This window comes from Rhea pennata, chromosome 5 (assembly GCF_028389875.1).
Source record: "Rhea pennata isolate bPtePen1 chromosome 5, bPtePen1.pri, whole genome shotgun sequence".
NCBI lineage: Eukaryota > Metazoa > Chordata > Aves > Rheiformes > Rheidae > Rhea > Rhea pennata.
Genome location: NC_084667.1, coordinates 61973647 through 61988439, shown reverse-complemented (window position 1 = coordinate 61988439; position 14793 = coordinate 61973647). Strand labels below are relative to the sequence as shown.

Sequence of the window (14793 nt, the reverse complement as noted above, 5' to 3'; positions counted from 1 at the left end):
TTCACTTGCTCGTTCATTCAGAAGAAAACAAAATTTGTAACAAGCACTGCCATTCCCACTATCTGTGTTCTTCTAGTCACTGTTTCAAGATAGCCACAGACTTCTGAATTTGCTTGCTGCTTTTACTACCTGGGGAGTGCTTTTGTAGAGATGATGAGCAACGTGACTCTTGAGCCAATGCCGGGGTGCCTGTCTGGCTGTGGGCTCAGCGGCTGTGCCCGTCTGCGCAGGGAGCAGACGTGACCGCGCTGCTCTGGGCTGCTGGAGGTGCAGTCACTGTAGTTCATCCCTGGAGCAACCTCAGGGTATAGGCTGGACCTGTGTAAGCTTTGCCTGAGTGCTGTCTAGTTTCCAGGTATATCATCTCCCTTGGCTTCTGTTCTAAGTGTCCAAGGTTAAGATGAAGGGCAGAGTTAAGTATAGCAAAGCCTTGAGAATTTGAGTTACTGTTTCTAAAAATAATCAGGAGATGACAGTGTACAAGTGGAGGTGCCACCTCACTCAAGGAGCCTATGTATATTGACTTAGAGAAATCTTAAAAAGTTTGCAGGCAGTACTTGCAGACACCAAATACTTCTAGGATATATATATATGTATTTTTTGTTTATCTGGAAAGCTAAATGTGAAAAAACAAAAGCATGCTTAATTTGCTTTTGAAACTGCAGAAGTAAAGAGTAAAGCTGGAGTGTTGATTCGGTCATTCCTCATGCTTGCTGTTCCTTTTATTTTTACTTTTTAAGTGACTAGCTTTGTAGGGTCTTTTTTGTCTTATATTAATCTGATTTCACTTTTTTTTTTTTTTTTTTTTTTTTTTTTTTTTAGAATTTATCTTTTTATTACCCAGCTGAACAGTTGCATTAATGAGTTTGCTTTGAATTTTGCTTGTAAAGATTGAAGCTGATGGTGAGACTTCATAGTTGATTGAAACATTGGTTTGCAGTTCTGAGAGCATAAGTGCAAAACAGACTAGTTTTTCTATCAGTTTTCAAAGCCAAATTCTAATTCAAGTTGTACAGTTTTTCCAGGTAACTTACTGAGAAATGAGTACATCAAATCTGATGGTAGAATTTCTCTCTGAGCTGGATCTGTTAGTATCTGCTACAGACTGCCTATCTTTGAAAGAAATGACTTTTATGCCTAACAAATGTCACGCCTGGCATAACTTAATGCCTAACGTCAAGAGCAGACTACTGGAATTAAGAAGTAGTCCAATTACTAACAAATTACTTCTTTTCAGTCCTGTGCAATTTAGCTTTTTGGTTTCAGTGGCTGTTAAGCTGATAGATTCTAGTATCCTGCTTGAGGTAGCCCGATAATTTTTTTTTAAAAAACTTCCTGCTTTAGTGAGAGACTATTTTTGTCCTTAGTAGTTTAATTCCCTGTTCTGCCAGATTCGTTTGCATGAGTAGCTCCATTGACTCCCAGAGGACTCCCTGCATTCAAACTGCTCAGCACTGGCACTGATGCATAAACCAGCCTCTAGTTTATGCTAATTTACAACTCTGATTTATTTTAGTCTCTAACCTTTCAAGGTATAAACATAGCAGTTCCAGACTTGCAGGTTTTGTAGCCCAAGTGGCAGTGTGTGTGCCTCATGTTAAACTGAAGTTATTTTAAAGTACGTGTTACGTATGTACTAGCCAACGCAGTCATTATTGAATGGTAACCATGTTTTTTGCACTGTAATGCCAAATTATCTATTAACATTTGGTGGTAAATATTCTCTAGACAACAAAAAAAGGTAGCTAAGCAATTGTTCTCTCATTTACTTTGGGGACTACTTACAATATTGATTTTAATGTTCTACTCAAAGTAAGAGGTGTCACGTTATTGTACTTTGAAGCTGACATGGGGGGAGTTATGGTGTCATGTATTTTCTATGGTATTCTAACGAGGAAACAAATTGCACAGTTTGTATTTGGTGTTTAAGCCCCTCAAGCACCTCTGTTGCCCTTCTTAATGTAATTTGGCATGCTATAAATTGTACAGATACAGGGTACAGTGGTGCAGTAAGATTTCCTTTGATGTTACTGCATTTGACATGTCTGTCTTTTTCTCCTAATAGGTGCAGGCAAAACACCAACTTTAGGAGGAGGATTCCATGCCAACCTGGGAAAGGAGTCACGAGCACAAACCCTGCAGAATGGTACTTGCAAGCTTTAAACTTGTTGGTGTGACTTTGTTTCTTTTTAATGCGATTGACTGCAATTAATTTTTAGTTTTGAATGTGACCTCAAAGCCTTGGCAGGCCACTCACTGGAGAGTAGACAAGTCTGTCTAGTGCTGATTTTACGTTGAGCTCTCATTTGGTTGTTAAACCTGATTTATGAGGTCAGATAGCTGGCTGACAAAGGGTAATGGCAGCTGACAGTAATATCATAGTATAAAAGGGCCTTTTCAAGGTTGACATGCCCATTTCACCTTTTTATTATCTAGTAACTGACTGTGGCTTTTTATTTTATCAATTTTCAGGGTCCATGGAATACTTTATTTCTGTTTATTTTCAGGTACAAGTGTTCAAGTGCTTTGATTTGTATGCTGCGTAATAGGAAGATAGTGCATATATTTATGCACACCTCATAGTAATTCCGTGCTTGCTAGGCAGTTGTTGAACAGAGAGGGGAAAAATGGAAAAAAGATTCTAGTGTCTAGAAGATTTTTAAATAAATGTTTTTATTACATGCTATACATTTTAGCTGAGATCTGTATGATGTGCACTCTTTAAAGAGAATGAATAAAAGCAACTTTTATTCCAGAAACAGAATGATCTTCAACTGCCGTTACTTGTATCAATGGACAGGAGATGTCATTTATTTTGGCTAATTAATACTGTTGTTTCATGACTTTTGGAGATGACAGCTGATGGACTGTCATATTAAAGACTAAAAAGCTGATGTTTAGTTAACTAAGGGATGTAGATAGGTTTTACTTTACTGACACAGTGTTTGTTTTTTTGGGATATTTTAAATAAATTTCCTTCAATTAGTCTTTCGCATGCAACTTGAGAACAAAATTTTGCCGATGTTTTATCTATATAAGTTTAGAAGGGACAAGATTGATTTGTGCAATTGAAATAAAGCTCAGTAAAACAATCTGGCTATATTCAGCTGATTTATATACAGATTGTTTTATTTGGCTCTTTGTGCTGAACAGTATCATGCCCTGCTTGTTTGGCAGAGTAAAACTTACACTGTACGTGAGCAAGAATCAGTGCTTAGTTTAAAATTACTATCTTAGGAGTTTTGAAAATGCCTGTATAAACTCTAATAGTAAAAGCAGTTGAGTAAAACCATGCAAATGCCTTTTACAGTTAGTGACGTTTGTAACTGAATTAAAATACTCAATTCCAAATTTTAATTTTGCACAGGTATTTTAAAAATAAATTGGCTGTTGCACGTAAGGACTTCTAAATTCCTTGCCTTTAATTGTAGAAAAGTAAAATGCTGAGGGGACAAAATACTGTTCTCTTGCTTTTGGAGTACTGGAATCTTTTGAAAGCCCATTTTGTTACCTGAACTGTATTAATTAAAACATAACCTGGGTGTGCTGAAATCTAAACATGTCTCTCTCTTTTTTTTTTTTTTTTTTTTCCCTTAAGTGAACGTTTGTTGGGGAATATGTCTGAGCATCCTCTATCCCAAGAGGTTTTGTGTGTACTGGCCTCTGGAGGACCTCCTAATCCCATACAATGATCTTTACCTGACTAAAGTCTATACCATTGTAGAGAAGAGGTTATAGTTGCTTAAACTGAAAAATTTTCCTAAACAGTTTTAAAACAGGAAAATACTTTCTTTTCTTAGCTCTACCTATCTGAGGCTCTTAAAGAGTTTTTCTTCTCTCTTTTGTGGTTGTCCTTTATATAAGAAAAAAGAACTTGGTCTTTGATTTCTGCAGCCAACCTGTATTTGTCATTCTGCCAATCTGTCTCTGAGAAAGTCCTTTTCAATGAGCTAAGCAATGTTCTTGTGCAGTCGCAGGCAGGACAACAGCAGCTGATACTTCAGGTAGAGCAATTGGTGTTTGAAAGGCCCTTCTTTCTGCTGCCGTATAATGAGCTGGTTGTCTGCTGCATTTAATCCTATTTTGAGCTTTATATGGTTCTTAATTGCACATTGAGCTGTGGCAGTGAAATTATAAAATCTCACTCTGTCACTGTGTGCCATGATCATGGCTTGCCTTTTATTTTTTTTTTAATTATGTTAATACTCATTGTGTTTGAAAGTGCAACAAGCTAAATGAGCTTACTGCATATATTTTAAAGGAAAAGTATGGGATTTATTCATTTAATAAAGCTGAAGAGCGCTGGTAGCTGATTCTACTGAAAATGGACTGTTGGACTACTGAAAATGGAAAGCTGTCTGATCAGAAATAATGCCGAACTATTTATTTTTTTTTAAGATTTATTTGCTGGTACTATTACACTTGCATTTCCAGATTATCCAAGTTGAAAACAAACTGTTCAGATGAGCCCTTTTGAGATTCTAGTGAAGCACAACTCATGAATGCGTTTCGTATATGTTTTAGGAGATCCATTTCTTGCAATTCATCAGTAGTTCGTCAGTCAAGGTTGTGTGCTACCTTCAGCAGTGCAAGCACGCTGTTTTCTCTTAAGTTACACGCTGCGGGATATTGCCAAAGGGAAGAAGCAGAGTCCGTGGGAAGCGTAGAGGGGCTGTGGAGCCCCGAGAGCCTGCTCTGGAGGGAGGTTGTCTGCAGTGCATCGGAGAGCAGCTGAGAGCGTGTGTGTGTGGTCCAGGCGTGCTGGCAGGTCTTGCAGCGTGCCTGCTCTGGCTGCCAGCAACTGCAAGCTTGACATGAGCCGGGGAAGAGTCCAGCAACAGAGCAGGATTTAGAAAAAACAAGAAAACAAAAACAAAAAAAACCCCAACAGCCTTCCCCTGTTTTCCCTTCCCTCCCCCGTGTAGTTTGGGCCAAATTCTCCCTTGCTGTATTGTCTGTCTTTTCAGCAGAGGTGAAAGGGAGGTAATTTGGCCCACTGACTCTAATTTAATCACTAGTGAAACATCTGGGATTGACTAAATTTGTGATGGTGCTGCTGCTTTCTGGGGTTTGTAATTAAGGGAAGTTTTGAATGAGAGGAAAAAGTTTTTCATTAGAATACCTAAAAGTAGTTGTTTACACTTTTGTCTTTTCCTCCATTCTAAAGTGAAGAAATTAAAAAGTAAAACCTCCAGCACCAAAAATTGCTGAACAGTTCTGGATTTTCCTACAAAGTCACAATTTTACATTGGCGTTTATTATACTATCTATGCAAAACTATGGACAAACCATGACAGTTTTACAGTTTCCAGGTTTGTGTAAGTGTGTCTAATACACAGAACTAGTCTCTCCTATCACATAGGCCTTTGCTATATTTTTTTTGCTATTTATAATGCAGTAGTGCATGGCAGTTCACATTCTCTGCCTTTCTTTGCTGACCCAGATGATGATTGTGGATGATTGGGAAATGGCTGTAGTTATTTTTTTTAAAAAAAATCTTATTTACACTTGTTAAAATGCTTGTCTCTGAAAGACCTAATACCGTTGTATATGTTAATAATCAGTTTGATTTTTTTTTTGTTAGTATGTTATTGTATGGTGCTAATTGACCCTTTCCAGCTCTGTAAGTTCAACAAGCTCAGGACCACAAAATGGTTCATATCTATTCATGTAGAACTCATTTTTATAATAAAAGCCTGCACGTCTGTGCAGGTGTAGAGAGGTGTTTCAGCTTTGCTTTAAAGGATTTGACAAAACAGCTTGTCAAATGGTGCTGTTACTTGTGAAAAAAAAGTTATGAATGTAATATTAACTCAGGGATCCGTTGACAAGACTGCTTGCTCGTCTTGCTTTCTTTTCTGAGCATCTTCAAGCTGCTGTGTTACTGCCCAGCTTTTATGGGTACTTGGAGTGCTGAAATTCAGAACTGTCTCTTTAAGTCTTACGTTACAGTTCTGAACTACATTACATAATCGCTCTAAATAGCTGGTTTATTCTTGTTTCCTTGCAGACAATCTGCTCTCACTATATACCCCTGTCAGATTCATAGTTGTGAGTTGTTCTTGACTTAGAGCTCTTATGCTTTCAATAGAGTATTCAGTGGCCAAAAAGAAAAGGGAGAAGGGAAGGAAGGCCATTGGCATGTTTATAATCTGAAAACTTCAGTTACAGATATTTGAATTTGGTTAAAACTATGTTTGAAGATAGTAGATATGTTTAGCTTAAACCAATTTCTGAATTGTTATGCTGTGTTTTTAGTAATTCCTTTAAATGTGTGTTTTCCTTCAATCCTCTTAAATACCAAAGCATAGGTAGTGGTGGTTTATATCCTAAGCAGAAGATCATTACTGAAGATGTTCTTTAATGCATATTTTGACTGTTTGCTTGTAAACAATTTGCTTAATTTTAAAACAGTGTTGCCGTCACTAATTTCATAGCTGGCTTCTGAGTGATTGAGAGACTCTACTTCCTACTACCTTCTTCTTCCTCTGCAGTGGGAATTACACTGGGATTATAAAGTATGCATGAAGACTAGATGTATCCAAAGAACAGAAATAGAGAACATATCTTTATCTAACAAAAAGAAAACTACAAAAGTAGAGGATAGTAGAATCATAGAATAATTTAGATTGGAAGGCAACTCTGGAGATCCATACTCAAAGCATGGTGGCTTTGAAGTTGCATTAAGTTGCTCAGGGCCTGGTGTGGTTGAGCTTTGAGTATCTCCAAGGCAGATATGATGCAGTCACTCTGGGCAACCTGCCCTAATTGCTTGACCACCCTCATTGTGAAGATTTTTTTTTTCCTTGCATTCAGTCAGAATTTATTTTGCTGAAACTTGACTCTGTGGCCCCTTCTCCTCTTGCTGTGCCTTTCTCACAGTTCGGGCTTCATCTTGGTGACTTTCCACTGCATAGCTGACGATAGCAACAGGATTTTAGATTTTCCTTTCTTTCTCTCTCTTTTGTTTTTGTTTTTAAGACTGAATAAACTCAACTCTCAGATTGAAGTCATTTGTTTCAGCCTTCTGATCATCTCAGTGGCTCTCTGCTGGACTTGATGCAGTATGTCAATGCATTTCTTGTGCAAATGGGTCCTGGCCTGGATGAAGTACTCTAAATTTGATCTTAAAAGTGCAGAATAGAGGGTAATAATTGCTTCCCATGGCCTGCTGGCTTCACTCCTTAGTGTAGCCCAGTATGTAGTTACTCTTCATCACTGCAAGGGGGTATTGCTGACTTGCATTCATCTTCTTGTTTGTGAGGGCTCTAGATCCTTTCCTGCAGTGCTCCTCCCTACCCAAGCAGGGACTACAGCAGTCCCCAGCCTGTACTGTGCCGGGGGTTCTTTTCTCCCAGGTGCGTCCTGTGGGCTTTTGCGAGTCCAGTTTGCCTAAGTGATCCCTTGCCCTGTCTTTTTCTTCTATAGACAGTACTTCATTTCTTTGTACTCCGCCAGTAAGTACGGAGACCTGAGAGGCCTTAGAACTGGCGTTGCCAGTGAAGACTGAGGAAAGTCATGAGCTGCTGTAAAGCCAAGCTAGTCTCATGCCCTGCCTGCTTGACTTCCTGTGCATCAGTGTGGACTGGTTTTGTGCTTTGAGGATATTGTGCTTAAAGACTGACCAACTTTCCTGGCCCCTTTGCCCTGTACAGCAGGATACCAAGGGGTTCTGCTTGCTGCTTCTCTGAACAAATTGAAGTATGCTTTCCTGAAATCCTGGGTTGCCATTAAGCTACTCATCTTCCTCCCTTCCTGCAGGATCTTAAACTCTGTCATCTCAGGGTGGCTGTAGCAAAGCCTACTATCAAGCTTGCTATCTTCCACCACTTATTCTTTTCTAGGGAATAGTAGATGTTCTAGTCAACTTGTCTAGCACCTGGGTCAAAAAATTGATCCAGATACACTCCAGAAGTCCCTTGTATTGCTTATGCCACATAGTGTTTTCCTTCCAGCAGATTTTGGGCTTAGTTCCCCATGAGAACCAAGGCATCCTCCCACTGTCTGAAGGAGGCCTCATCTTCTTGATAGGTAGTCTGTAGCAGATGCTTACCACAGTGTTCCCCTTATTGGCCTCCCTTCTGATCCAGAGCTATTAACTCCTTAATGGCCTGTCATTTGTTTTGCAGCACAACTTCTGTGTTTGAGCTCTTTCTTTGCATAGAGTCCCCCTGTTGCCTTCCCCGCTTGACCTTCCTGAAGAGCCTGTAATCATCCATCTCATGATTGCAGTTGTATGAACTAACTCACCCTGCGTTGGTGACCCCCAGTGAAGTTGTAGTTTTGCAGCTGTGTACAGACTTTGAGTTATTCCCATTTGTTTCCCTTCCTGGGTGCTATCTTTTCTTTGGCTCTTTCCCCTGTATCAAATACAAACTATCTGGTTTTGATTTCAGTAACAAAACTTCTAGTCTAATCCTTTGCTGTTTTCTTGCCTTTACTATTTTCAGTTCTTTTGGGATACAAGCTTGTTCCAATCCTCCCAACTCAGGCTAGTCTCCACTTTTACTTAGTGTCCCATTGCTTTCTCCCCCCCCTCCCCCCAAAACCAACTGTTGCTTAAAGTTCTCCTTTTCTGGGTCTGTCTTCTCCTCCTTAACTCCTTTATTCCTGTATTCTCCTTAATCTGTGAAGTCCTTTGTTATTGTTGACAACTTATTTGATTCATTTTCTTCATCTTTCCATTTGATGCATTAGCTTTTTTCTTCTCTCCTTGAGGCGGAGGTAGGGGTCTACTCCCTTTTCTTTTGGAATGATTTTTTTTTCATTGCTTCAAATACAACCTTTTCCCCTAGTGAATTTCCTCGTACCTGACCTACCTCTTCCATCCAGTCCCATGTCATGGTTTGAGCTAGGGTGGGATTTAGCTGGCAAAGTTTACATGTCTGTGTGAGCTAGTCATCCTCGGCTCTCTTCAGGGTCTCTGGAAAGAGGAAGACAGCTTCAGGATACGATTAATTTCAGCCAAAAGTGAGTCAAATGACTCATATTCTTAAGCGCCTCTTCCTCTTCACTCCCTGAAATGAAATCTAGATTGACTAAGCTCAGATGTTCATCTCTAAAGATAAGGGTGATAAATCCTACGCTTCAGCATCTGTGTTTGCGTGTCTCCTTGTTGACATAGACTTAACATGGCCAAAACTGAACTACTGAACTGCATCCTGCTGTTTTGCCATCTTGCATGGTAACAAGTTCAGGCTCCTGCCTTTTGAGGCGCTTGCAGCTTTCCCTCCTTGCATCTTGTAGATCTGTCTTCTAGCTTCTGCTAAACCAAAGCTGAGTCCTAGCCCTAGCACTTGCATGGAAATTTCTTGTACAAGTGTCTCTTGGCTTTCTTTGCTCTTCCTTTTTGATTGGAAATTGCTCCAGAACTGATTTGCAGATCCATTCCCCTGTCTCTCAAATGCTCCTTGAGGAATTAACTCTTTTTAACGGTCGGCATGTAAAAATATTCCTCCTATTCTAAAATATAATATTGTAGGGAAAGATTGATAAGAAGAAATACAAAACAAAAGTGGAAATTGGGCAGCTGTCACCAAGGTACACAGAGAAGCACACTGCTAAGCGACCTCTGGAAAGAGTAGAGGAAAGAAAACAGAAAAATTGTAAACTGGGATATTTAAATTTAATCTCTCTTGTATCTGAATGTTGTCTTCAAATAATTTCATCAAATAACTTTGAGATTTGATGACAAATAACATAGGAATGTTGTTTTCTGAACTTGTTTGTCCTTTCACATTTGTGATTTCTTTTGCCGTAACAGTCCAACGAGGAACTTTTCTGATGTCATTAGGCTACTGTGTGTGTTTCCCAGTGTGCTGGACCTCTGTGCTTCTTAGGCTTGTGTGAGTCTCAGTAGCTACTGGCTTTCCTCATCCTCAACCCTGATGCTGGCTCTGGTAAGCTGGAAAAGTACTGCCCACAGCTCAGAAGCTGCAGTCCCTGGTAGCTGACCTTCAGAGGATCTCAGTAGCTTAGACACAGGACATTTTGTTTTTGCAAGTATTGCCACTAGTCAGTGCAGGCTTGAAGAGGCAGACAAAGAAACTATTCATTAAAAGCAACAACAACAAACCTCAGCAACAAACCCCAGACAGAATACTAGCTCTTCACTTGAGCTAGCATAAGGTATTCCAAGAGTTTAGATAAAAGAAGCAGATCAATGCGTTTCCCTGCCTGTTCCTCTCTTACTCTTGAGGACCTGCGCAGTTTCGTTTAGAGGCATCTCAGGGTGCGCCTGGTCTTGCCGTTCTGTTTGCAGCTGCTTCTCCAGCACGCAGATCCTCTCTTCTTCCTCAGGTGACTGATAAGCCTGTGTGCTCCGTGGTCGCCAGTTTTCTCTGTTAAATGACCCATCAGGTTCATCAGATGGGTCAAGAGATTAGGATCTGCTAGAGCTCATGTACTGGCAGAATTTTGCCACGAGGATGATTGCAACTTTGAATGCAGCGTCTCACCCTGTTGAAATTTATGAGTGAGACAGACTCCCTTATTCTATTCTTATGTTTGCTTAGCCAGAAAAAGAAAAAAGACTTTTAAAACTCTTCAGCCTGATTGTGGACTCAGGCAGATCTCTTTGTCTTTCTTTTCATGTTGAGATTGTCCTTGGAGTTGAAAAAATAGAGGAAAAAATTGCAATCTTAATTCAAATAAATTAACAGATTTCTGTTATCTGAGATAATAACAAAAATTAGTTGCACTTTCAGCCATGTTGCACTGGCCTGACTGTGACCCTCAAGTTAAAGGCGTCTTTCACGATTCTTCTGCCTTGTCTTCTCTCCTGTCTCTGTCCTGTCTCTTAGTTCGTTAGCTGGCTGTGGGTGAGAACACTGTTGGGCCAGGGAAGCACAAATCTTAGTTTCTTTTTCACAAGCGAATGAAGAAGTTGCTTCTAATAGTCTGCACATTTGTGAAATTTCTGACTTAGATATACAAAGTTTTGGCTTCTTTTACCTTAGATTTTTTTTCTCTAACTTTGACAATTTCTATTTCTATGCGACATAGAATAGAACAATATATATCATGTTATATCATGTTTGTGGAATTCATTGACAGAGATTGATCTCCCTGCAGCCTGCTGTAAGTAATTGGAACCTGTCATTTCTTTTGAGAGCGATCCTTTATGTAAAGACAGTTTAGCTAGTGGGCTAATGTTTTTTAAAACAGTTGCTTTTTATAGTACCATTCATAACGAGACGAACTTGGATATTAATAGGTCTGACTATGCTCCTACTTGCACAGTGACAGAAAATTGGTAACTGTTCCTCTTTTTCCCTACTCTGGTAATGTCTATGAACTTTTGCGCTAGTAATCTGCTTCTTGAAACAAGCTTCTGAAATAAACCATTTTAGCTCTGAATGGATGTTAGACAATGTAAAATATACTTCAGGTAACAATGCTTTGGCTTTAGTTCTGTGTAGCTGCTGCTCTCTCTCCTTTTTTGATAATGAAAATACATATGCCATTCATGTGATTTGCCGTAACATTTTCTTGCCAGTGAGTTGCTTCTCAGATTCTCTTTATCTTTTAGGATATATAACCAAGCTGAATACAGTGCTTCTTTCTTGCATTATATACAACTACTCTAAGTCATAAACAATTTTGTTGAAGTCTAACTAAACTCCCTTTAATGTAAGAGTCTCTTCTCTTTAGAGTACTGGTTGTGTACTGTAATGTTGCTGTGTGGTCAATGTTCTTGGAAGAAACAAAACTTAAAAGCATGGTTAAAACAGGGCTGGGAAACTGCTATATATTGGAATACAACTAAAAAGAATATCTGAAATGCAACTTATTTCTTGATGTGGTTATTCAAAGTAACATTGCATAGGATGCCTTCTCATACAGCTTAGAGCTTTTGGGGAAGCTGTGGCTAGGAAGGAACACTTGTTCCAGATGATGCCTTCTGCTGTGTGGCATAGCACTGGTTTTGGAAGCGTTTACAGCTGATTTTTGAAATGTTTGTGTCATTTTACAGGCATTATAGTTCAACACATGAACGGAGAAGGATGCTTCTGTTTCTTTTTAATGCTGTGTTCTCTGATAGCACCTAATTCTATACTTTGTGCATCAAAAATGTGTTGTTATTATGCTTCACTAAATAAATTGGAGAGTTTGTGACAGATGCCTTTGAGCGTGTGCTTTTTTGCATGCCGAGATGTGCTCAAGTGAGGCACCGTGCAGCAGGCTTTTGGGGGAGGCATCTGCCACCGTATCCATCTCTGGGCCTCCAAGCCCCTACCGCAAAATGCTGTATATAGCTGGTGCATCATTTGCAAAAATTGCCACTGCATACGGGAGACTTTGCTAGGTTTTTATCCAAGGGAGGAAAATCATTGATCGACTAGCGTTACCGACTGCTGCGGGCCATGCTCGCAAATTCTGCCCCACGTCAGGCTGGCTGACCTACGTCAGTCCCGTCGGCCTCGTAGCCGGAGATGTCGAACGCCGGGCTGCGTTGCGGCACGCGCTTTTTTTAGCACACATCTGTCATCCACGGTGCTGTTCCGCTCAGTCCTGCGCAGCCAGGCTGAAGGAAGGTGTTTTCTGTTCTTTTGGCTTGGCTTAAGCTGAGCCTTTTAGAAACGTCCAGTTTGCTGACGCCGCCGGCAGACGGATGCTCTCGGCTGGAAGTGCCGCAGGCTGTTACGGCTTCCGTCTCCTCCCTGCCTGCCTCCCTCCTCCCGGCGTGCGCAGCCGGGGCTAATTTAGTCGCAACTTAAAAAGGAAGGATGGAGAAGCAGTGCGCCGCCCTGATGGCTTTCTTGTCTCCCGCCGTGTCTTTAGGGAGCACTTTCTCATTTTGGGATCCCCGAGGATTTTTTTTCAGCGGTGTGGTAGTATGTGTTCTGTGATATTTCGCTGGAACAGCAGGGAAAATACGTAATGCGGGCGGCCCAAAGCGCTAATTCTATTTATGCGTTAATCAATTCAGAATATATGTAATACGTGACATTCTTTTTTTTTTTTTTTTTTTTCCCTGTCAAAGTGATTTTCATAACCGAGGATTGGCTGCTGCTGATCCCAAGGTGGCCTCTCAGCTCTATAAACTATACAGCGGGCCTTTAAACAAATGGTTCGTTAACCTGATGTGTTAAAACATTTGAATGAATTTCTGAATTTTTACTAAATTGGCAGTTGCTGTTTCAAGAGATTTCCCCGCTCACAAGCAGAAATTGGCTAACACTACAGCAGAAGAGTTTTGTTCCATTTTTAATAGGATGGCAAAATGTTACTGTTTACTCACATGCATTGCATGTATTTTAATTGAAAAGTTTCCAAGTTATACATGACTGGAATTCAAATCTATTCTTCTACACAGATTACTATGCCTTAAGGTAGTTGATGTCTTAAGTATTGTTACGGCTAAGATCACCAGGTGGTGCTGTTACACATTGTTTTAAACATTTTTTTAAAAAATAAGTTTTAATCCTGGAAGAAAATGCCATTGTCATAGTTACTCAAACGGAGTTTCATGGGAGGAGCTGTGAGAAAGCAAGTGTGTTCTCTTTGATCACTTCTTAAAGCAGAGCTTTTCCTTGAAAATTTTGGTTTTGCTCTTTTGCTAAGTGTCCTGAGTGAAATGGCCCACACGTGGTTTTTACCTGTCTCTGGTCCAGAACTGGTATAGGAGAGAATTTAGGAGGTTGCATGATGAGTATGATGGACCATACCTGGTTACAGCTTAGATGACTTCTTGGGTGATGAGCTGGCTTTTGAAGTCCTACATTACAGGATAAGGAAAAAAATAACACGCAAGTACTGCATTAGTGAGAGGGAAGAATATGTCCTCTCATAAACTGTAAATAACCTGTTTCTTGAAGGGCAGTTAATTTAACTTTCCAAAAAGTAAGCACATAATACATGACTTTTTAATGCATTCACTAAATTTAGAGCTGTTCCCCTTATTTAGAAAAGCTTTAGATCATACATATGAAATAAAGTCACTTTTTTTCCTCTAATGTTGTATAGTAATTAGAGTTGCAAAGAAAGTTACTTGTTTCTTTTGCCTTTACGTAGGTGGTTATTTTTAGATAAGTTATGGAATGGGAAATCATGTGCTTAAAGATGCAAGTCCTTCCTTAAGATGACTATTTTTCTTAATTGTCTTTTTGTACTCAAGTAACTGACTCACTTGGGACAGTATAGACAATTAATTACTAGTGAACAGTATTCCAAGTCTAGAAAATGTCAACTATGTAGGTAAAAATGAGGGAATGTTAAATAATTTGGGGGGAGGTTGTCAAATGGGATAATCCTCCGGAAAGTATTGCTGTTGCTATCGTTTTACACATAATTTCTTATATAGAGAACGTTGCACTTCAAAAACGAATTTTATTGTGTTTCATAAATACTGTGATTTTTTTTGCTTTGATTGTAATTTAATAGAAATTAAAAACCTCTCTTTATAGAAGTAGAGATAGAAGTACAGCGTGTGTGAACCCAAGCTCCAATTGGGCTAAGAACTGCTTGTAGCAAGGAGCTGGGCTGAGCATGCTTAAACCTGTTTTTGAGGCATGTTATTTAGACCTACTCCTGGACATCAGCAGGAGCTGATTGCTCGGCATTATTGTGTAGGATCCAAAATACGAATTTAGAAGTCTGGCTTCAATCATGTCAGTTTGAAGCCTTTGTACTATTACAACAAAGCTCTCTCAAGCAAACGCAAGATAAACTAAGTGAAAAGGTAAGTGACTATTTAGTTACTCTAAAGTCCATTCAGGGTACTTCCGGATTTTCAACCCAAAGAGGCTTTTCCTAAGCTGGAACAATAGCAAACTCAATCAAAGATGGATC

At 39.7% G+C, this 14793-nt stretch overlaps 1 protein-coding gene across 3 annotated transcripts in view; it reads left to right on the top strand.

The window, feature by feature from the left end:
• The window catches only part of BRF1 (BRF1 RNA polymerase III transcription initiation factor subunit), a 170811-nt gene that overhangs the window by 11257 nt on the left and 144761 nt on the right, over positions 1-14793 (top strand). For all 3 annotated transcript variants that reach the window (XM_062577185.1, XM_062577184.1, XM_062577186.1), the window contains exon 2: positions 2066-2146. In XM_062577185.1, coding sequence (XP_062433169.1) covers positions 2066-2146 — 81 coding nt within the window. The remainder of the gene's footprint in view (positions 1-2065; positions 2147-14793) is intronic.